Source organism: Theobroma umbraticum, unplaced genomic scaffold, assembly GCF_002168275.2.
Source record: "Theobroma umbraticum cultivar Fairchild unplaced genomic scaffold, ASM216827v3 scaffold_50.0, whole genome shotgun sequence".
NCBI lineage: Eukaryota > Viridiplantae > Streptophyta > Magnoliopsida > Malvales > Malvaceae > Theobroma > Theobroma umbraticum.
Window position 1 is genome coordinate 8,150,786 of NW_018397261.1, and position 22,351 is coordinate 8,173,136.

Genomic DNA, 22,351 nt, shown 5'->3' on the forward strand with positions numbered 1-22,351 from the left:
ATCTCTACCATCATTATATACGATGGAAAAAGGTTAAGGAAAAGTCGAATTTTTACATGCAAATATGGCTGGTTTCTAAAACTCTTGTGGATGGTTGACTTGTAAATTAGCAAAAAGGCAGCTCAAGATATGGAGCAAATCGACAAAAGTTACATGTCAAACCTGGTAGAATTCGTGACAAACAGCTAGCTATCAGAACTTCTCACGGGTCAGAAAACTCCAACCTCTCTCCAATCCTACCAAAAATTGACCTGGAAAAGAAATTTGAGGGTTATAATGGAAATAATATGCAATCTTGATAAGGATTACATTAGTTTCCCACCTGAAAAAAGGGCAAAAAAAAGTTAAAAGATAAAGAATAAAAATGGATATGCAGGATGCTGCATAGATGGCCAATGAGAACCCAAAGCAAAATAAAGATAGGCATGGCCTGCAAAACTGGGATTGAACAAAAAGCTCTAGAAAGCAGAAACTGTTTCTTTCATAACAGTTCTCCTCAACATCAGAAAGCTAGAGTTCAAATCTTTAGTGTCCTAAATTCAATTGCCGCAAGACAAGATAGAATATTACCGTGTTGGAATTGTAGCATTTCCAGCATCCTCGGGGCTCTACCTGAAGCGCTTCAGAACTGTCTTTTAAGGTTGCGGCAACTAGAAAAACTGAACAGAGAATTGAAAATAGAATCCTAGCTAGCTTTAGCAAACATCTGACAGAGAAGGGTATTTCATTAATATCTCATAGGGTTTCTCAGAGAGAAATTTACAGAGTCTGTTTGACATACTGGCCGCCTCCAAGATCTATGACTTTGAACTGGGGTAACATGCATGAAGCGTTCATGGAGGTGGACAGAATGCCAAATTGGCTCTGCAACAAGGCCTCTGAGAACCCCTAGATAAGGTAGAAAAAAAGAGAGAAAGCGAAAATTTAGTCTAGAATAGCTGGAACTTGAAGTAAAAGGCAGGTTTGTACTAAAAGGAAATGGAGGAGAAGAGTTGATTAATTTGGGAAATCGTTGGTCATTGGCCTTTGGAAATACTAACAACGGCTTTATGTAGAAAGAGGGGGTGCATGAGCGTGCATGGTGTTGTACGACCTGATGGATGCGGTGGGGCGTTCCCTTGTATTTGTTTTCTTAGTCAATATTCAACTGTAATTGCAAGCACCAAGGACTAAATCTCACTGCTTTCATGGTTGTACCTTGGAAAGAAAAATACCCTTGGTTTTGACGATGCAAACCCAACAGTCTTCAGGGTACAGCCTTAACAAAGCAACAAAGTTTTGCAAAGTTTACGTTTGATAGCAGGGAATTATGAGTTTCTTTGACAATGGGTTTGTGTGTCTCTCGTTGGGCTTTCAGCATGCTTTTTGACTTGCTGCAAAAAGGACGATGCAGGATGGGCTGTTTTTGTCTTCCACTCAGCCGGGAATCACTTTGTCAACTCAAATCTGAGTTCAAACTTTCAAATCTACGATTATGATTTTAGGATTACTCATAATTATGTGTTTTGTTTGTAAATGATTACTGTTTTCCTTAACCATGGTCCTTTCCAAGATACTGTTTGGGAGATTATTCCTTTCCCATTCTCCTTTTTGACAGGCCCTTTTTTTTTCTGCAGATGACAAAGCTCGCGATAAAGGTAGACCCAAAATGATTGAGAATTTCGATGATTGATTATTATATTTCCTAGTAAAGGCCTAGGCGCTGTCGGAGGAACCCTCCTGAATGCAACTGTCTGCTGTAGTGCATGCCATCATACAAGGAAATGCGTGTCAGAAAAGAAAGAGGTTTGGGATCGAGAGGAATCAACATTGTACAGCTCTAGTTCAAGCATCCTCCAAGGAAGAATGGGACTCTTTTTAACTGCTACAAGCATGCAAATTCAAATATTCTAGAAGGGAAAAAAGAGTCAAAAATTCTACTGCAATCGAACAACCTGAAAGGATCAAAGCTCAAAATAAGTACAATCAAATGTCCATGGAACAGGAATTTCATGAAAGCTTAAGATAAAAGGAAGTAGAGAACATGAGATCACCAAGAGGAAGAATGAATTTTGACATTAACTGACAAGGTAAATTTTACATTTTAAGATCTTTTCTTTGTCACTTGCTGTGCCTATGATGTCTTACAATAGTTTAACAATTTTATAACATATGAATTAGGATACTAGTAGCTAATATAACTGTATTTTTAGCCAAGCCATATCGATCCAAATAAAATTCAATTGCCCTCCTAGGCAGGTGGATGTGAGAAAAGAAACCTCGAGGGCTGAGAATAATCCTAAAATCCTATTCACACAAATGACCTGGCAAGTGTTTACTTTGCGGAACCATTCTCAACGGCACCGTCATCAGTAACAATTTCCTCAACAGGGTTCTGCTCTCCCCACACAGCTGCATCTAGATATCCAAGCTCAAAGAGCCAATCAAGAATATTATCATCTGCTGGCTCCAGTGCCCAATTGAAAAGCTGAAGTAGTTGGCAAACAAAGCTTCAGCAACTTACACTCAGGAAAAGATTTATTCTACACTGCAGAGCTATGAGATTACCTCTCTTCCGGTAGCCCTATTCTCGGGGTTGCAGTCTGGACTAATCCCAATTCCTTGCAATCCCAAACGACTGGCTGGAAAAGCACAAACACGGACCTGTAAAGACCATATCAGCCATCATATCACCATCAGGAGTAAACTTGTGAATTCATTATAGCAGACTATGTAATTTCCTGCCATGGTACACTAATTTTCATGCCATGTACAGTAGCTGCTACAGGTTCAACTGCAGCCCTTAATTGCAAAGGCAATTGAATATATCTTTGAATAATTCTTTAACCTAAGTAATTGTTAACTTGAATAAATACTAGCATCCATCCATAGTAATGAGATAGGCCTATCAACTTTTCACTTTTCTCAAAGTCGAAAATCTTTGTCAAAAGACTTTACTTCTAGCAGTTAATGTCAACAGCAAACATAAGTACAAAAAGCGAGTACAGTAACACTCTACAGCAGTATAAATGCAGGCCAATCTAATCCACTAGGCCTTAACTATATATGTGATGAAATGATCACAAGAAAACAGAGCAACAATGTTCAAGCTATTCCATGAGATTATCTTGTTCCTGCAAAACTTAAAACCATGATAAAATGTAAGGCAGATTAGGTATATGGGAAATGCTGTTTTCAAGTCCCAAAATAATCATACAGAATGCTATATATGGATCTTAAAACAGATTTGTCTGAATCCTCATTTTGCATCTCTAGTAAAAATACATTTCAATAACTTGTAAAAATACAAATATTGATGGAAGTCAGGATATTAAACTGCCACTTAAAACCCTACCAATTCCATTCAAAATCATTTAGGATGGGTTAATCATCCCGGTTTAGGACCAATATCAGATTGCAAAGTTTTTCAAAAAGAATGTCAGAGAACAATTGGTTTCCCAAAATTTTCTAAGCCAGTTTCAATTTTAAATGATCTCAAGCAAATACCGTCTTAGAAGCAGATGTTGGGGGCATAAATAATGTCAAACCCCCATCAATGCACAGACGATTCCGAAACATTGTTGCTGGCCGAGGAGCAAGATACCTGCACAGACCTATTGTATTAGAATAACTTCATAGCAAGCATCTCAATGGAGAACCGTGCATTAACCATTTACCCTGGAATGAAGGAAGATGTAATGACCGCATTGATGAGATCTTCCTTGGAGTCAAATTGATCCACCAGTAAACCCCTAGGCCTCCAAAGAATCTGAGTTACAGCAACTGTGATAATAGTTGTGGCTATAAGAAATGTTAATTGTTCAAAGTGATGCGGATTAGAAAGTCAAAATCAGTAATTCATGTAATGCAAATAGATTTATAACGAAACTTCATATGTTAAAAGGAGAAACTATCATGTCTTCAACCATATCTTGGCAACAAAGAATGACAGATTGCAGAATCTAGTGCCAAGACAACTGAAGCTATTGCAACACCCCTTCTTCACTGCACTCGAAATGTTTTTGTAGCCACTTCTATGCTTTAGACTATGCAATCTAGACCTCAGCAAACATCTTCAACACCATAATTGACCAATGCTTTGCATATTACTTTCCTACTGCAGCCTATCTACTTTTTCCTTAATACCAATTTGACCCAGACAGCTATCTCAATGTTATGATGATCTGAATGAATAATTCAAATAAGCTTTGATTGTCTGATGTAATAGTAAATTATCATCTGAATCTAATTATAGATTTGAAAATTTTGAAAAGAGCCTATGATTGTGGGATGGAGTTTACTTTGCTAGGTTGAACCATCAATGCACATCCAATTTCTAATGGAGTTTACTTTGCTAGGTTGAACCATCAATGCACATCCAATTTCTAATTTTGTTTTAAAGTATCATCTGAATCTTAAGTATAACGTATTGTTATTGATAACTATTTATAGATTTGAAATTTTAAAAAGCGCCTATGATTTTAGGATGGAGTGCAGTTTGCTAGTTTGAACCACCTGCCACAGCAAAAATCTAATAGTACTGAATAATATATTTGCCTATGATCTGTCCATTCACCCCATGGTTAGCACTTCTCTAACCAGCTCATTGTGCATTCTCAAGTAAAAGAGAAATACTCACCACGAACTCTCCCATTGGACCTAGTATGAACATCATGAGGCAGAAACTCATCAAGAACATCTCGGAGAACAGCCTGTTGATTTTTAAAAAAGGACAAGCTAATTCAAATTTCACTGATTAGAAGCTGATAAATAAACATGAAGACAATATTCCTGTTGCTACAAAACTATGAGTTTTTAATAACTTATTAAGCCACTAAAATATCAGAGCTTGCCAAAATTTGATTAGGTTACTTCAAGTTTTTGTGATGAATATCACGCAAGGTTAGGTTACAACAGTACTAGCACATGTGTAATGTATAGAAACAGACCAATAAGTGCATCAAGCCATATATACAGTCATTGTGTTAGGCATACCCCAAGACGAAATGCAGTCCCCTTTAGCCGGCAATCATCAGCTAGGATTTTAGTAGCTTTTAGAGCTTCATGCATGCTAGCTCCAGAAGCGATCACTGCACATACAATGGCACCAGCGGATGAACCAGCCAATGGGGTGGTTTCCTGCATCAGAGGGGAAAGGGAAATATCAGGTACGGAAAACATCTCCAGCGTGGTTAATGATGAAATATGCAGAGAGTCAGACAAAGAGTTTGCCAGTGTTCTCAAGAACTCATAGAGTACTGCCCTAAAAACCCCATTCTGCCAAAGCACTTTCTAAATTCAAAGATATACTTAATAAGAACAGGTATCTGAACCTTTTATTCTCAAGCTGTATCAGTGACATTACACCACTCCCAAGCTACATGAACACCCAAAAAACCCTTGATTATCTGCATAAACTCTTCTGAAAACTAGAAGGTTGGATTTCATGTGGAATGCAATTTGACGCTTTCATTCCAAATTGCCTGTATCTTTTCATCTCAGTTTCCCCCTTGGAAGTTGGAGCAGATATATTGTACCACGAACAGGGATGTTCATGATCACTGGAGTCAAGCAGGTGAGGTATAGCTCAATATCCAAACTGGACTACTAAACTCATTGACTTAAGAAAAGAATCAATGCTAAGAGAATGGTGATTCAATTAGATTCTCTGTTCTCTATTTGTACTTCCAATAAAAGATTAGTTTTCTATTCTAAAATAGACACCACATGCGTCCAAAGCCAACAGAATTCACCTGGTAATTTTATATTGCTTGATTTAAACTAAACCTCAAGGAAACCAAGATTCTTCAATCCAAATTTCTCTCAAAAGAAAAGACACTTGTAAATGAGCTTCCGTACCAATGAACATTGCATTGGAAACTTCAACATGCAAAATTAACAGAATTTAAACTCAACGCAAGAACAATCAAGCAAGAAAATTTCGTAAAATGAGAAAAAGAAAATGATGGAACCTTTATGTAACCCTTTTCAATGAGAAACTGAGCAACACCAAGATGATAAGGAAACAAAAGGCCAGCAGCAGAAAAGCTAAACCCAGGACTTGTAACCACTCTTCTTTCTTTCTCAGCTTCAACATCCTTAACTCTTTGTTCCCATATCACCTCTGGCTGTATCTCATCTTCCATCACCCACCCAATTCTCTCCTTATCATTGCTTTCACTACTTTCAAGCTCATTCCCATTTATTCTCTTTCTGGGTCTGTCAAAAACAGGGATACTTGACCCTGAATTTTCATAAAAGCTTTTCTCAGAACTGCTTTTTATTAACCTTGATGCTATTCCCAAGAAAAGCTCCCCTGTTGTCACGGCAAGAGACTTCTTTTCTGAAGAAGAAGAAGAAGAAGAAGGTCTTTCTTGTGAAGGAGGAGTTGTGATGTTATTTTTGTTCTTAGAGGAGTTTGTGAAGAACGCAAAAGTTTGGGGCCGTGGAGAAAGGGTGCACCCACGGGTGAACCGATGCTTGGTAGTCGAAGGAGAAGAAGAAGGGAAGGTGTGGTGGGAAAAGAACAGAGAAGAAATAGAAGGAGCCATTAAAGCAGAACAACGAGGGAAACCAATGGCGCTGTTTGGCTGCTTGCCGAACCTCATTTTAAAAGCTTCTTTTTTGGAGGTTTCGAGGTTTGATTAGTAACAGTAGTACATTAATTAATTATATGATTTTGGGTCTTGGCTATTGTTGGGTTGTGACTTGGAAATGATATCAATGTTTGAGACGGTTTTTGCCAAATAAAAAAGAAAAACCATGGCGGTTAAGAGGTCATCTGATGTTTACGAGGATTGCTTGTAATTTTATTTTTATCAAATAAGCATGATTAAGGATTGATTAATTATTATTAATTTAAAATTGATCTATTATTTTATATCCATGACATAAATGAAATAATTATTAATATCAATTAATAATTGCCTGTGAATTAAAAAAAAAAAACAAAATTCAACCCGCAATTTCTTCTTTCTCCATCTTTTGCTTTAAAAGAAAAAAAATTCTCCCACAATGAACTTGCAAATTACTGTTATACTAAATCATTAATTCCACTTTTTTTTTTTTTAATTTAGCTTTCCTATGAAAACTTTGGGGTGCTTAGTATCACGATAAGATAGCATTAGAGATCGGGCAGAAAGGAAGGGTTTGATGATCGTTAATGTTCTTCATCTGCAGGCTAAGCTGCTGAAAATTTTCCGAAATGCACTCCAAGCCTTAGAATTGAAACAGAACAGCAAATTAGTCTCTTGTCTGAACTTGGATCTTTGTCCATTGCAAGCTTCACCAGCAATTCATGTATGGTCGAGTCACAAGCTTTTCAAGAGACAATGATAAGACCAACAACAATAATAAAATCGCAGTAGTTGCGTCATACAATTTTGCATGAATCATACGTTTATACATATCTATATTTCAGTGAAAGTGATGGTTTGTAATGGTATTCGGAATCATTCATAGCCTGTTCAATCTGTTTAAATATTACTCAGATTGCAGAACAACTTACATTATTGACTCAAGCATCAGGCGGTACAGTTTATTCGAGAATAGAAGGGGATTCCTTTGTCGCCAACGAACTCTTTGTATATGCTATTACATCCACATGTCTCGACCATTTTAGCCTTTTGTAGCAGCTAGAGAGGTACCCGGTAAAATGGATCCGCCATTTTCAGTATGAACAAGTTCCCTCTGTCACCTCGTGACATCCTACACACATGGAAAAACATAACTAAACGTACATCATTTGTTGGTTGTTGAAGCAGCTTGAGGATAACACTGGACAGTTGATGAAAATGAGACCCACGTATTACTGTTAGCTAATGGTTCACTTGCATTCAGAACCTTCTAGTTTGGGCAATACATTGGCATTATATGACATAAAGCATAATTAACACAATCTTGAAAGTACTTACCGTAACTCTTCATCCAGGTATGTGATTTCCAACTGGCCACGACCACTTCCATGGAATTTAATTGGTATCTGCAAAGCACCAGAGAACATGACGACACCAGAGAGCAAGGCAACAATATAATATTGGCATATTAACTTTCTCATTGTTTTATCAGTTTGAGGTCAGCTCCATTACCATTCAATCTCCCCTGTTAGCTCAATGGATATGACTAACCATTTGATGTTAAAAGCTTGTTAATTCTAGAACTACATCAATAGAGAATGTTTTAACATTTCTTTTGTTTCTTTCTTCCCATGATGGCAAGATTTCACACTCCCTTCCTCTATGCCGGAGCTGGCGTCAGAAGCTAACATGGTATTAGAGCTTTGGGTTCAATAGATCAAGATTTTCTCTCCTTCTAACACAATTTATGAGCAATCGAAATTTGCTGGAACAAACTATAATATTCCTCAAAGGCCAAAACTCGAAAAGCCTGCTTTACAGTTTATTGAAACAACTGATGGATTTCTCACCCTTTCACAACCAGCAGTACAAATTTCTTGGTCACTAATCAAGAAACACGCATATTGTTATTCTAGATTTATATATGATTATGAAATGAAGAGGAAATTATCTTCATATATCATTGTTTTAGGCCTGACCAGAGGTGATTAAGCCTGTGAATATAACCACATAGAAACTTGGAATGTTCAAGGATAGCAATATATGTATCACATACCAGACCAGCAATTCTGAAATAGTCGAATTTAACAGCCACCCTTCTTGCATTTAGAGGAACTAAATTAGCAGTGGCCTGCAACGTGATTGACATACCAAAATGAAACTTGATACTTGAGCATCAAACAGCATCTCAATTTACAAACATGTTTCAAGATTGACACTCAACAAATTCTGTAAAACAAACAAATAGTATTCGGTTTGTAATGCAATATATAGCAGTTCGTAGGAAGAATACAATCAGACCTGTATTTAGACATCTAAATTGCACTTAACATATTTCCTGCCGATAAATTGTTAACAGGTCCTGCAACTCAGTTGGTTTTACATTCAAATGATCAGGCAGTGTGTGATCAATTAGTTTTTCTCAAATTGCTAAAACAGACCACTCCTTTATAAGGAATTCCTCAACTTTTTTTGCCTTTTCAGTTCCTAGTTCGGATGGTGAGGTTACAAGTGATCACCCCATCACCATGACCAGTTGAATGGAATAGCAATCACCTGATTAAAGAATGGCGAGGTTTCCAAATTTTGAGCTCGAAGAGTATCCAGATTGATTGCCTGGAAGATTTTGCCGTTGGGTCTTAAGAATTTTGGCCTCTGTCACAGAAACAAGATAGATATGAAAGAAACAGATGCCAGAAAAATAAAATAAGAATCACATTTGGTGAATGGGAGCAAACAAAAGCGAAGAACGAGTTGAGAAAATTGACCAATTGAGGATGAACATAACAACACCTTTGTCTGCAAAAGTGACTTAGATGTTGTGTATAAAAGCTCCCATTTCCCATTCAACAACTTGGAATTGAGAGGCTCCTTGATCTCATTCACTGCCTCTAGTTTTCGTGCTATCTGAATGAAAACAGGAATCAGAATCAGAAGATATCCATATTAATGAAAATATAGACCCAACCAAGGCTCACAAAACCTGATCCACACGCTCTTGATCGTCGCGAGTAGCCTCAGCGCCACGGTCAAGAGGTGCTATTGCATCGAAAAGCTCATCTTTGAGGCTCTGAACGTCTTGCCCTTTGGTTAGAAAACTAGGAAAGAATGAAGCTCTAGTCCTCCATTTGAGAGACAAAGCATTTTCCAAAGAAGAAAGATTGCTGCAGATGTTGGGTTTTGAAGAAGAGACAAGTGATTTGGATGAGAAGATAGAGAGCGAAGGAGAATAAGTGATAGGTTCATTTGAAGATTGCAGAGCTTTTGGCAGAGTAATAACTGTGAAAGCAGGTGAAGAAGCCAGAGCCATTCCTGATCTTTTCTTTTTTTTTTTGTTTTTTTCAAAAGTTCAAAGCTATTTAAAGTAAGTTTGTTTAGTTAAGAGTGGATAAGGGTGCAATTAGGTGGCTCATTCTCATTTAAAGGAAGAAGCACGTGTATTGTATGTTCTTCACATCTTCTACCATACCTTCAAAAACGATGTCGTATCGGCTTTGAAATATAGAACTCAATTTCAAATGAATAAATGAGAAGTGGATACATTAAATTTGGAATAGAGTAGGATAAGCCGTGAGTAGGAACTTAGGGACCACTACACTTAAAATTAATTGGTGATAAGAAAGGCGCATGCTCTAGTTTCATAATGCATTCAGTGCAGATAAGCACCTACCACATTCAACTGACTTGAACAATACTTTGAGCTTCTGTCATGAGATAATTCTAGTCAACATTGTGATCAAGAGAGGTTTTTTCTATTAATTTTATAATTAAGGGTTAATTTGATAACTAAAAAATAAATTGTTAACAAAAATTTTTTATGTGCAAAACATTTTTAAAAAAATTTAATATTTTTTATTATTTAGATAAATTATTAAAAACATTTTTTATTGATTGTATCATTCCGTACAAAATATAATCCACCCTCATCGGTGGAGATAGTTGAATGTTAAAATGATAAATATAAATTGATTACAAAACAATAGTTCCATTTGGTTCTCACTAATTGCGAATCAAAATTAAAGATAAAAATAAAAATTGATAAATAAATAATAATATTTTTTAAAGCATTTAACCACATATCCATAATAAAAATACACTCTAGTTTTCAACAAAAGTTTTTTATCTCATTATTTTTTTTACCATAACATTATAAAAATATCAATATTTATCAATTACGTAAAATATTCAAAATTTATATTTATAAATATATATTCATTAAAATGACGATCATTAAAATATTTTTTATTAAGATTATTAATAAAATTCATTCAATTTATAAATAAAAATTTCAATTGCATTAAATGATTTCATTAACAAATATTTTTTAATATTTAAATAATTTAAATATTAATATTTTTTAATATTTTAAATTAAATATTAATATTCATTGAACCCATACTACTAAGTTTAGTATAAAAGTAATTTTTCAATTCTCCGAAAAATATCTTATGCTTTGAAGGACATAAAATATTTTATATAATCAATAGATATTTTTCCTATTAATCCTTAAAATGTTTTACTTTTAAAATAAATTTTTTATTTATTAAATAAATATACATTTTTTTAAAATATATTTTACATTAAAACGAACAAACTTTAAATTTAATTTTACTAAACTATGGCCCACACGTTGCATACGGGTCTCAATATTCCTCTTTTTTGCTTTATTTATTTATTTATTTATTTATTTTTTAAAGATATGCTCTTCGCATGGCTAAATGAGGAAGCCGTTTTGGGCTTTTTTTTTACTTATGTGATAGATTACGTATCAAGCCAAAACCCGAAAAGTTTAGCTGCAACCCATCAAACTACCAACTGGCCCAAGCCCAAGAAACGAAAGAAGGAAAACCCCATGCCAGGTCCCGGAACAACAAAGCCCATGCAGCAGGACAGAGCCAATGCACGTGTCAAGGAAAATGTTCAAGTTTCACATTTTCAACTCTCCAACGCTCTCTGAAGCTTTGGTAGACACCCATGGCCTTATCTCCGAACTTCCATACAATTTTCGCCACCTCTCAATCCTCTTCAAACTCAGCATCTCCCAAGCTTCCCGCTTCTCACTCTTCACTTACCAGCTTTCACTTCTCAACGAAAACCGTTAGAGGCAACAGCTACAACCTATCGAGGACTTCAGCTTCTGATGAAAAATGGAGGGCCAATGTCTCTTTCTTCCCTGCTTTCTTAAACAAAGGCAAGGATGCTAAGGCCCTCAAGGAAGAGCTTCTCGAGGCCATTGCACCACTTGACGGAGGAGCTGATGCCACCCTTGAAGACCAGCAGAGGGTTGATCAGGTTGGGTTTTGATTTTTTTGTTCTTGAATTCCAACCTTATCTTTTTGTTTTTAATGGTTAGCTTTCATTCTGTATAGATTGCTCGCAAGCTTGAAGCAGTTAGTCCCACAAAGGAGCCTCTGAAATCTGATCTGTTAAATGGAAAATGGGTGCTTATTTACACCACTTCCAAATCTATTTTGCAAACTCAGGTGGAATATCATATGTTAACTCTGCTTAATGTTTCTGTACTTTGCAAATTGTTTGAAAGCTGATGTTTTTACAGAGACCCAAATTCCTGAGATCAACTACAAACTACCAAGCAATCAACACAGACACACTCAGAGCCCAAAATATGGAATCTTGGCCTTTCTTCAACCAGGTAAAATTTGAATGCTTTTTTTAGTTTTTAGCCTGTTGTCTTGCCTTTGCCTAGCTTGAGTGAAGCTCAAGCTCTGTGTTCTAAATTTTGTGATTAATTTCCATTTGTTGTCTCTTTTCCTTTTGGCTACTCATCTGTATACCATTTCATATACTTGGTGGTGCATTGATTGGCATGCCTAGTGATTCCTGATTTTGGAGAAAGTTACGAGAATAAAATCAGTATATATTAACTTTCTTCTGTTATCTGATTGATCAAACTGTCAAATTGGCTTATATGTTTTATAGGTTACAGCAGATCTAACACCCTTGAATGCAAGAAAGGTGGCTGTAAAGTTTGATTCTTTCAAGATTGGAGGTCTGGTAAGTTGAAATGTTGAATGAACTGATAGTTGGATATCGAAAATCTTCTTACTCATTGATAGTATAGTATCAACTTTGCTTCTACTTCTGCAGTTTGAGACTATATTTCTATCTGAAGTATGAATTCCTACACCTGTTGTCCATGATAAGATTGACTCTTGTGGGGTGGAACTTTGTTCTTGCATGAAAAGCCTCAAAAGAATTCTGAAAAACCATAAATTTTGTATTTGGGCTATGGGAATGATTCAGATTCAATTTTTCCTAAGTTTGCATTTCATAATTAGAAAGTCTACGGGACCTATCAAGAACCTCCTTTAGCAATGGAAAATAACTGGTTAACAAGCTGACCACAGGATTGTACACACAAATTTCGAGCCCTTCGTCCATTGTGAAAGATAGAAAGGTTTTGAAGGTTCTGCAAGTTTACGGGAGTTATCAGTATTCCTTTTATTTTCTTGATGTGCAGATACCTATCAAGGCTCCTGGAAGAGCTCGTGGTGAATTAGAGATTACATATTTGGATGAAGAACTGAGGTGAGAGCAAACATCCTGAGACTTAAACGTTTACATGAAACTTGAAAGGTTAACATAAATTATACTAGCATCTGCTTTCTTTTTTCTCTTTTCATTAAAGAACCTTGATTGGGGTTGAATCAATCCTAAGGCAACATAAACCTGACAAGGCAATGAAGCTGATAAAATCTATCTGATACATAACTTCTGACAGTACATTGCATCTATGAAATCTTAAATCCTTCATGTTTGTAAGATTTTTGGGAAGTTCTCCAACAATTGTTGGCAGAAATATTTATCGATTAACTCACTGGCAAGTGATAATTTTTTCTTAGTTTTTCCAATCAGGATATCCAGAGGTGATAAAGGGAACTTGTTCATCTTGAAAATGGTTGATCCATCTTACCGCGTCCCCGTCTAAATTGAATGGTAGTAGCAGTGGCATTGTTCAGCCATTAACAGGGATGGACCGACTTCTTCAAGCTTTAGCTGATACATTTTTCTTATATTAAATTGGTTTTTTTACATGTTTGTGTACAAAAATTTTCCTTGGTGATCATGCAAGTTTTGTTTTCAGGCATTTGCTTACTTGGGTCTTGTGTTTAAAGGTTATAGTGCAGGATAATTATCATCTGCCTTGTTGACAATAATGACTTCTACAAGTAAATTTATAATTTTGTATATGATATGAGAGATATGAATAGACACGGAGTTGACCGTTTTTTAATTTATAATAATTGTATTTCATGTTTTAAATGTATCAAACTTGTTCCATTAATAATATTATCATATATCTATAGAACTCATAATTCGTTTATTACTTTAATTTACCTAACACGTTTACAACTTGATTGTTACATGTTTAAGCTCTCATAAAAATAATTTTTTTATTATGTTTAAGGATGATGATAGATTTTATTATATTTGAGAGTTATTATTATTATTTGTTTTTTTATGATTATTAATTTTAAATTTTAAAAATAAAGTTTATGTTTTGTTAGTAAATATATGTATTTTAATTTAATCATATTTAAAATTTTAATCGTCATAATTCACCTGTTTAAGAAAACCTATTTAGGCATGAGTGTCCCGAATCTCATTAAAAAAAAAAAAAAGACATAGTGGGTGAACGATTATTAAATATTACCAGTGAAAATAAATGCAGAATATTTTGCGGAAAGAGCGTAAAAGGCAGAACAGTGCTGGTGCTGAATATAAGTGGTGGTGGTGGTTCCAGGACAAAAATTGGGTGTGTCGGGTTTTGGTCTCATCAGCTAGCAAATATGAGCAAGTCTTTTGAAGTTTCTAGCACGTTGCACTATATTCCTTTGTCCTCGAAGTGCCTAACGCAGAACAAATTGGAAAGCCACTCCGTCACGCCTCTCTGTCTCGCTGTCTCTAGTCGTCTTCTTCTCTCTCCAACTCTTCATTCCATTGATTTCCAACGTGTGTCGGTGGAAGCCTGTCTCAGAGCTTGAATCCGGAGGAAAGAATCTTTGAAACCCAAAAAAAGGAAAGACCCAAGAAAAGAAATAATTCACTTCTTACCTGGAAAACTGTTCTTTTCATCTCAGCTGCTTGAATCTTTGAAGTCCTCTCCAATGAAAAGGAACGCCCTTTGACCTTATTTTTTAATTCCCTTCTTTATTAAATCATTTTTAAGTAGTTGCTTGATTAAGACTACTCTCATGGACTCAATTTGAGTCTTGAAATCCCACCAAAAAGGGAAAGAAAAAAATGGTTACTAAGTTGATGGTTACCCACTTCAAAGCATCGAATTTTGGGTTGGCTTCTTTGATTTCTGGCAATAAAGACGTTTGCAAGTTTGGATATTTCTCAAGAAACTCTGCTTCGCGGCACAAGTTAAGATTCAAGCTTTTGGGAGCTCAGGGGGATAGGTGGAAGCTCAATGACATTGATACCAGTATGTTTACATTTCTCTTTTAAGTATTTGTTTCTTTTTTGGTTGAAGATCAAACTTTATAAGCACTATTTTGTGTTTCTTGTTTTTTCGTGTTTATGATGTCAGGTCCAACATTTTTGCTATTGAGATACGTTGACGGGCTAGGATTAGGCTCAGTGATTCATAAAAGGCTAAACTTTTTGGGTTTTGCTAACTTTTAAGTGTCCTAAGAGCAGCAATTGACAGTTAATACGATCATTCTCAATCCATTGAATGTATCCATATATATAAGTAATCTTAACAAGTGTCATTAGCAAAACCCAGAATGCTTTACGTATTGTAAGGTGGCATTTTCTTCTTTTTGTTGATTCTTAGTTCTGTATTTGCACCTTTTTTTTTCTGTGTTGACAGATGCTATGCAAGAAAGAATAAATTCATGGCTGTCAAAGACCCAACATTTTTTGACTGAGGTAACTTTGCCACTAGTAAAAAATGGTCACAGTGGAAAGCCTGATCCTGGAAATGAGATCGACACTCAAGCCATGGAGGACATTTTTCTGGCAGAACAGACTATTCCTAGTAGTACACCCAATGGAAATCTATCATTGGCTGCTATTGTGTCCATTGAGCAGTTTAGCAGGTGAAATTATCCTTTACATGTTTCAATAATCATGTGAATTATGGATTTTGTTGTATGAGTATGTGAAAAAATCCACATTCTGCATGAAAAAAGGGGGTTGGTTTCCAGAAAACAACCTCTGTAGCTGTTGAATGGTGAACTCAGTTGGAGGATTTTGTTACAGCTAATCATTATTTAGTTTTGGTAAACTAAGTATGTTGCTCAGAAAAGTTATTAAAACAAAAGAGCTTTTAGCCTATTAAATATTTCAAAAGAAAAAGAAGACATTATGCTTCAATTAATTCAAACAGAGTTACCCCATATACATGTTCCAAGAATGTTTTCTTTCATTAGCTTAAGACTGTGTTAAATACTGTTATCAAGGTTTTATCATTTTTTATGGGATTGAATTATTATTCTACGGTTCTTCATAAAGGCAGACAACAATTCTAATTGAAGAGTTTTCTTTCCTTGTCCTTCATGATTATTAGTGATTCATCTACTATTAGGAGTTTCCAGATTGGATTATGATTTGATTCTTGGAAGCTAAGTTTGCAGGATGAATGGATTGACTGGGCAAAAAATGCAGACGATATTTAAAGCTCTTGTTTCTAAACATGTGTATGATGATGCTTGTAATCTGGTGGAGTATTGCTGCTTTAGGTTCTTGTCAAGGGATGCTTCTGATCTCCATCCCTGCCTTAAGGTCTGTAGAACTATTATTATGTGAACTATTTGTGTTCTTTTTTACATCTATATTTTCTTCATAAGATTGTATGGTCCAGCTTAACGAAGAATCTAAGATTCCAAGTAGATATGAGCTTATGGCCTTTTTCTGTAATTTCCCACTTATTTCCTTGTGCTTCTTACTGATTGCATGTGTGTCATCAATGTATGACTTTTGCAACAATCACTTCCAGTTCCACACCTAATAAGAAAAAACAAGAAAGAACATGTTTTGATAATTGATCATTTTCAAGTTTTTTAAATAAATGTACGATTGGCATTTCTATTACCTCTCTACCATGAATTTCATGAGTTCCTCAATCAGCATCACAACTTCCCCAGCTCAGTTCCATCATCCTGTATGCTTAAATCTCTCTCTCTCTCTCTCTCTCTCAATGAAGATTTGTAAGTCTTGGGAGTCATAAAGTTCCTAATTAACTGTTCTCTGGAAATAATTTGGTTATTTTTACAGGAACCTGCATTCCAGAAACTAATTTTCATCACAATGCTTGCTTGGGAGAATCCTTACTGCAATGAAGATGATTTCAATGCCCATGCATCAAGAAAAGCGTTTTTTCAGGTTCTTTTCTTTTATTACCTTTTGAACTATTTTGAAATTATATTACCTTTGATTATATGTTGCTTAAACTCGATTAAATCTGGTGCAAGTTATTTCAGGGGCAACCCCCCTCTAAAAAAAAGAGAGAGAAAGTGCCTTAGCATTTGCATCCAACTGGACTTGCAAGAGTATGAGCTGTGAAATTAATTATTTTCTTGGTGGTATTGAAGGGAAAGCTGGTGGGAGAAGAGGCTTTCTCTCGTATTGCTCCAGCAATTTCTGGTGTTGCTGATCGCCCCACAGTGCACAACCTTTTCAAAGCTCTTGCTAGTAATGAACAAGGCATCTCATTAGGAGTGTGGCTAACTTATATTGATGAACTTCTCAAGTAAGCTTCTGATTTCATGTGGCCAGCATTTTATATTACTTTCATGATCATAAGGTGAATTAATAGTAGATAAACAATCCATAATGCCTCAACCTTGCCATACGAAATATATTATTGAGTGCTCTAATGTCTTTCCACAAGGGAATGTCCTTGAATTGAGATGGAGAGAGACAGACCCTACAGTACTAACATAAGAATAACAATATTAAGTGAGCTGGTGTAATCTTTTCAATAAGTGCAGGCCTACATTTGTGCAAGTAGTTCAACTCTTTCCACCCCTTTCACTTTTTTTCTTTTCCAATCCTTTTTCACCTTTCTTTTGTCCTCCTGAACTCTTACATTGAAAAGTATAATGGTATTGAACACTGGACCTTGAATCCTTTTTAATGTGCTTCTTCTTTTAGTTAATGTCCATTTCGGTTTACCAATTCTCTTTGAATTCATTCTGGTAAGCTTGATTCCTGCTGTTTTTAGTGTAGAGTGCACGAAGGAAGGAGATCTTATCAGGTCCGTGAATGTCCTCAGCTCTCAGAGGAAAGGATCTTGTGCATTGGTTCCAGCAGGAAACGTCCTGTTCTAAAATGGGAGAATAACATGGCATGGCCAGGAAAACTTACTCTAACAGACAAAGCGCTGTATTTTGAGGTACTTATTGTCCATAACTTGTTTATCAATTTTATTTTGGAAGCCTTCGATACCTTTTTCATAAGTTCATAAGTTTGACTCATGGAGGTAATTCATAAAAGGCATCGACATTTTCCCAAAATTTTTCAATTTTTCCTTCCTACAAATAACCTGGGGATCTTTAAAATACTAAGCAGAATGGTGTGCAAGTATCCAGCTTCCCTGTTTCAGTCATGAAGATGAGTAGAAATGCTTGAAAATTTAACAATTTTTTGAGGAAACTTAGAATGATTGTATGATCTATTGGACTGGTCCTTATATTTGATATCAGGATGGAGCAGTTGAATCTTACTTTAGAACTATTCCAATTCTTGGGCATAAAATTGCATTTCGTATTGGTTACTGTCATGTTGTTGCAGGCAGTTCAATTTCAAGGGCAGAAAGATGCAGTAAGACTTGCCCTAACTGGGCATGGATTGGAAGTGAAGAAAGTAAAAGTTGGACCTTTCAAATCAGGGCTTTTTGACTCTGGAGTAGCTGTTTCATCTGGTCCTGGGTGAGCTTCTCCAATCTTGTTTTGGTGGTGGAAGAATTTCTTCTTCTTTTTATGTATTATATTGGAATTTATGAGCAAAAAGTACTAAGCTGATACAAACCAAACGTTTTTGGTTAGCATGTCTAGAACAGGAAAAGATTACACAGGGTAACATACATGAGCACTGGAGAAAATTAGATGGTCTAAACTTTGGAGTTATGAAGCATTTAAGCGTTTACTCATGCAGTTCTATGTTTATAAGCTTGCATCTGTCAATAATCTTTTTGGTGCCAGATGTACTTGTTGGGACTGAAGATCATCAATTTTCTGCATTCTCAATTACATGATGTACTTTTCAGTATTGTTTTTTTAGTCACGTAGTGAAGATCCTTTTATCTATTAGAGTTTCTTTTAAATAAATAAATAATTGATTAATTTTTTGAACTTCTACTCAGTTCACAAACATGGGTGCTGGAGTTTGTTGACTTGGGAGGTGAATTGAGACGAGATGTTTGGCATGCTTTTATCAGTGAAATTATTACCCTACACAAGTTTCTTAGTGAGTATGGACCAGATGATGATGATCAATCACTATTTCAAGTATTCGGTTCTCACAAAGGGCGGGAAAAGGCTATCATGGGTGCCTGTAATGGCATTGCTAGACTTCAGGCCCTCCAGTTTATGCGAAAGTTGTTGGATGATCCAATCAAACTTGTTCAGTTCTCTTATTTGCAAAATGCACCCTATGGTGATGTTGTTTTCCAAGCTCTAGCTCTAAATTATTGGGGTGGACCTTTAGTTGCAAAATTTACAGATGCCGGGTATCAACGAGCTCAAGCAGTGAGCCCTTCTGAAGAGGTATATGAAGTCAATGATCATGTATTTGACATAGATGGAAGTGTTTACTTGCGGAAATGGATGAGATCTCCATCTTGGAGTTCTAGTGCTTCCATTGCTTTTTGGAAGCATTCTCCAATTAGACAAGCAGTAGTGTTAAATAAAAATCTTGTTGTGGCTGATGAGACCCTAGTAGAAAGGGCAGCAGCAATCTGCAAGCAAAAATACCAGGCAGTGGAAAAAACTCAAGCCACAATTGATGCAGCGACACTTCAAGGGATACCCAGTAATATTGACCTTTTCAAGGTTTGGCATCTATTTATTGCTTATATGTTTTCTTTTTCTCCTTGTATATATAGTTATCGTTTCGGCAAGATTCTGATCACACCATCAGTGACTGGTTATTTGTTGAGTTTATATGTAAAACCTTATATGCCAACTGATTGAACTGATTTGACATTCCCTTTATGCAGGAACTTGTTCTTCCTTTGACAATAACAGCTAGGAATTTTGAAAGGCTTAGACGCTGGGAGGAGCCACACCTGACTCTCTCTTTTCTTGGATTTGCATATACAATTATTTTCAGGTAGACACTTTGCATTAAACTATTGTTATGCAAACAATACTTGTTTTAGTCCTTACAGGCAACACTAACATTCTTAATGGCTAAGTATATTGTTAGGAGCAAGATGACAATTAATATATGCATTAAGAACGGAGATATTATAAATAGTTTATGATTATCAACTTGTTAGTCTAACTTTTTGAATTGGTGTGATACGGCGTCAGCTATGCTCTATATTTCGGTCATAACATTTACAAGCTTTCATAATCACTTGCAAGCATGTTCCTTGCTTTTGAGCTTTTTGCTCTTGGAGAAAGGATAGGGATGCGATATAATGTGCTTATACTGGCAGCGAAAGATGTAAAAGACTTTGGCTTGTTGCTTGAAACCCACTTTTACGTAATAGCTCTATTGGCTTTTATTTGAATGAATTTTTGTTGTTTTTTACTCTCTCACTCCATGTTAACACACTAAGCTAATGTGTTGAACATTTACTCGCTAGAAACCTGCTGTCATATATGTTTCCCATGGTATTGCTTGTCTTGGCCACTAGCATGCTAACGCTTAAAGGGCTCAAGGAGCAAGGTCGCCTGGGTAGATCTTTCGGAAAAGTCACTATCCGTGATCAGCCACCTTCAAACACTATTCAAAAAATTATAGCTGTAAAAGATGCTATGCGTGATGTGGAAAACTATCTCCAGAATCTGAATGTTACCCTCCTGAAATTACGTACGATTCTCCTTGCAGGTCAGCCTCAGGTATGATGTCATGCTTTATGAGGGACTTGTAAAGAGCACGAGTATTATAAGAACATTTGATTTTATAGTGCTTCAGAAAATTTAAATTCTGTTTGGTGCTAATTTAAATTAAACTATACTCATTTAAACATTTTAGCAGATAACAACTGAGGTCGCACTGGTGTTGTTATCATCTGCAACCATTCTTCTTATCGTCCCTTTCAAGTATGTTCTTGCCTTTCTTCTATGCGATCTCTTCACTCGAGAGCTTGAATTCAGGAGGGAGATGGTTAGGAGATTCATAAGTTTCCTGAAGGAGCGTTGGGACACTGTGCCTGCAGCCCCTGTAATTGTGTTACCATTTGAAGGTGAGGAGTCCAGATCAGTGAATCAAAGAAGCCAATCAGATAAAAACGCAATTAGAAAGAAGGCAGAGCAGTCGGAGGCCTAGATATTTGGACATACACGTATGCTTTAATTTTGTAGTGAAAAATCATTTCCTATATGGTATACAAAAAGGCAAAATTGCATTGAATTTCTTCCTCCATTTTTGTATAGACCTCGTTGCACTGACATGTGGCAATTTATTTCTTGCTCTTGGCCATATAAATGATAGTCAGATGATTGTTCGAGTTAGTTATGGGCCTGGACCCTTCTGTTCTGAAGCACATTTTTCGAAGGGATGGGGAAGTATGCCATATTTATTGCAAATTTCATACATGTCGTTGTTCTTAGCAACTTCATCAAGATATGTGTATTTTATTTGAGGATGACCTAAACTTCTGCTGAAGCTTATACTGAATTACATAAAAAATACTAGCTTGGACTGTGCATCATTCATCCAGGTAATGCTTAACTATCCTTGTCCTTTTCCTTTGCTTCCTGCTTTCTATCTGACAGATATTTGTTTTCCTTCTTACTTTGATCCATTGATAGCAGCTTATTTGTCCTCCAACAGGTTGTGTATTGAAAGAATCCAGAAGAAAAGGAAGAGAATAAAACATAGCATCCTTTTAGATTTCAAACTGATACACCCTGTATAGGATTTCCTAAATCTGTAAAGTGGAAATCAAGGGTGCTTTGAAGTCCTTTCATTGTGAAAGGAGCAAATTGTTTGGTTCCTGGATTCAGCACCAACATATTAGTAGGGATCATAACTTGTGAAAAAGACCCTTTCTTCTTTGAAGGTGCATGAGAAAGAAAATGGATCAAATCAAACCAATCTCTGGGGCCTTATTGTCGCTGGATATCACTTCTCTGTAATTATTGTTGTTATTGCTTTTATGACAGATATTGTTGTTGGTTCGGAAGTCCTGGATTTTAATCAAATGATGGTGATTTGACCAGTGAAATGATTGGTATGCCATGCCTAGGATATTCTTGGCGAACGTCTATAAACACATTGAATTGGCACCTTACCTGCGTAACAAAAAGGTCATCAGTAGGCACGATGGTACATGCCATTACTAGATGATTTTGAAAGGAAGCATCGCCCCACGTTTGAAACAAGTACCTAGATAATATCCTTGGTGTCAGTGATTTCTTGTGTTGTTTTTTCTGGATTTCTAATTAGAACAAAGTTGCTTATTTAGAGTTGGATTTTTCATTTTATTAATCTTGTGCTTTTTTTTTTAATATGGTAAGAGATGATGGTTGGTGAAGCCATCCATCATTATGAATTGGGGTTGAATGTCATGATTCATTTTCATTTTCTCATTGCCTTTTATGTGAAACAAGCCATCTCTGTTTAATAAACTTTTTTTTTTTTGAGTATTA

At 35.9% G+C, this 22,351-nt stretch overlaps 4 protein-coding genes across 9 annotated transcripts; 2 read left to right on the forward strand and 2 right to left on the reverse strand.

Annotated features, from left to right (window-relative positions):
- Nucleotides 1-1,756: 1,756 nt before the first annotated feature.
- On the reverse strand, nt 1,757-6,616 carry LOC110418766 (Acyl transferase/acyl hydrolase/lysophospholipase superfamily protein). 2 transcript variants are annotated; one of them, XM_021431584.2, is made up of 7 exons: nt 5,952-6,616; nt 4,975-5,118; nt 4,619-4,691; nt 3,657-3,780; nt 3,487-3,583; nt 2,548-2,643; nt 1,757-2,467 (listed from the first exon to the last, which is right to left on the reverse strand). In XM_021431584.2, exons 1-7 carry the CDS (start codon nt 6,585-6,587, stop codon nt 2,315-2,317), a joined length of 1,323 nt encoding a protein of 440 aa, XP_021287259.1. In that variant the 5' UTR covers nt 6,588-6,616; the 3' UTR covers nt 1,757-2,314. The 2 variants fall into 2 exon arrangements, with proteins under 2 accessions (XP_021287259.1, XP_021287260.1); XM_021431585.1 differs by having other exon boundaries at nt 1,760-2,467; nt 3,657-3,762.
- A 546-nt stretch (nt 6,617-7,162) lies between these two features.
- Nucleotides 7,163-9,914, reverse strand: LOC110417910 (putative plastid-lipid-associated protein 4, chloroplastic). The gene is made up of 6 exons (XM_021430505.2): nt 9,538-9,914; nt 9,348-9,461; nt 9,111-9,209; nt 8,611-8,685; nt 7,893-7,960; nt 7,163-7,686 (listed from the first exon to the last, which is right to left on the reverse strand). The coding sequence occupies exons 1-6, from the start codon at nt 9,862-9,864 to the stop codon at nt 7,614-7,616; spliced, it is 756 nt and encodes a 251-aa protein (XP_021286180.1). The 5' UTR covers nt 9,865-9,914; the 3' UTR covers nt 7,163-7,613.
- A 1,557-nt stretch (nt 9,915-11,471) lies between these two features.
- Nucleotides 11,472-13,847, forward strand: LOC110418463 (putative plastid-lipid-associated protein 4, chloroplastic). 2 transcript variants are annotated; one of them, XM_021431202.2, is made up of 6 exons: nt 11,472-11,846; nt 11,924-12,037; nt 12,112-12,207; nt 12,495-12,569; nt 13,036-13,103; nt 13,418-13,847. In XM_021431202.2, the coding sequence occupies exons 1-6, from the start codon at nt 11,529-11,531 to the stop codon at nt 13,443-13,445; spliced, it is 699 nt and encodes a 232-aa protein (XP_021286877.1). In that variant the 5' UTR covers nt 11,472-11,528; the 3' UTR covers nt 13,446-13,847. The 2 variants fall into 2 exon arrangements, with proteins under 2 accessions (XP_021286877.1, XP_021286875.1); XM_021431200.2 differs by having other exon boundaries at nt 13,431-13,847.
- Nucleotides 13,848-14,188: 341 nt separating this feature from the next.
- LOC110418460 (chromosome-partitioning protein, putative (DUF639)) lies at nt 14,189-22,190 on the forward strand. Of its 4 annotated transcripts, XM_021431197.2 has the most exons (13): nt 14,189-15,006; nt 15,397-15,625; nt 16,163-16,310; nt 16,803-16,910; nt 17,120-17,277; nt 17,757-17,922; nt 18,321-18,457; nt 18,892-19,579; nt 19,747-19,859; nt 20,341-20,596; nt 20,733-21,042; nt 21,192-21,420; nt 21,534-22,190. In XM_021431197.2, exons 1-11 carry the CDS (start codon nt 14,820-14,822, stop codon nt 21,024-21,026), a joined length of 2,484 nt encoding a protein of 827 aa, XP_021286872.1. In that variant the 5' UTR covers nt 14,189-14,819; the 3' UTR covers nt 21,027-21,042; nt 21,192-21,420; nt 21,534-22,190. The 4 variants fall into 4 exon arrangements, with proteins under 4 accessions (XP_021286872.1, XP_021286870.1, XP_021286871.1 ...); XM_021431195.2 differs by having other exon boundaries at nt 14,190-15,006; nt 20,733-21,420; XM_021431198.2 differs by having other exon boundaries at nt 14,192-15,006; nt 20,736-21,420.
- Nucleotides 22,191-22,351: the final 161 nt, after the last annotated feature.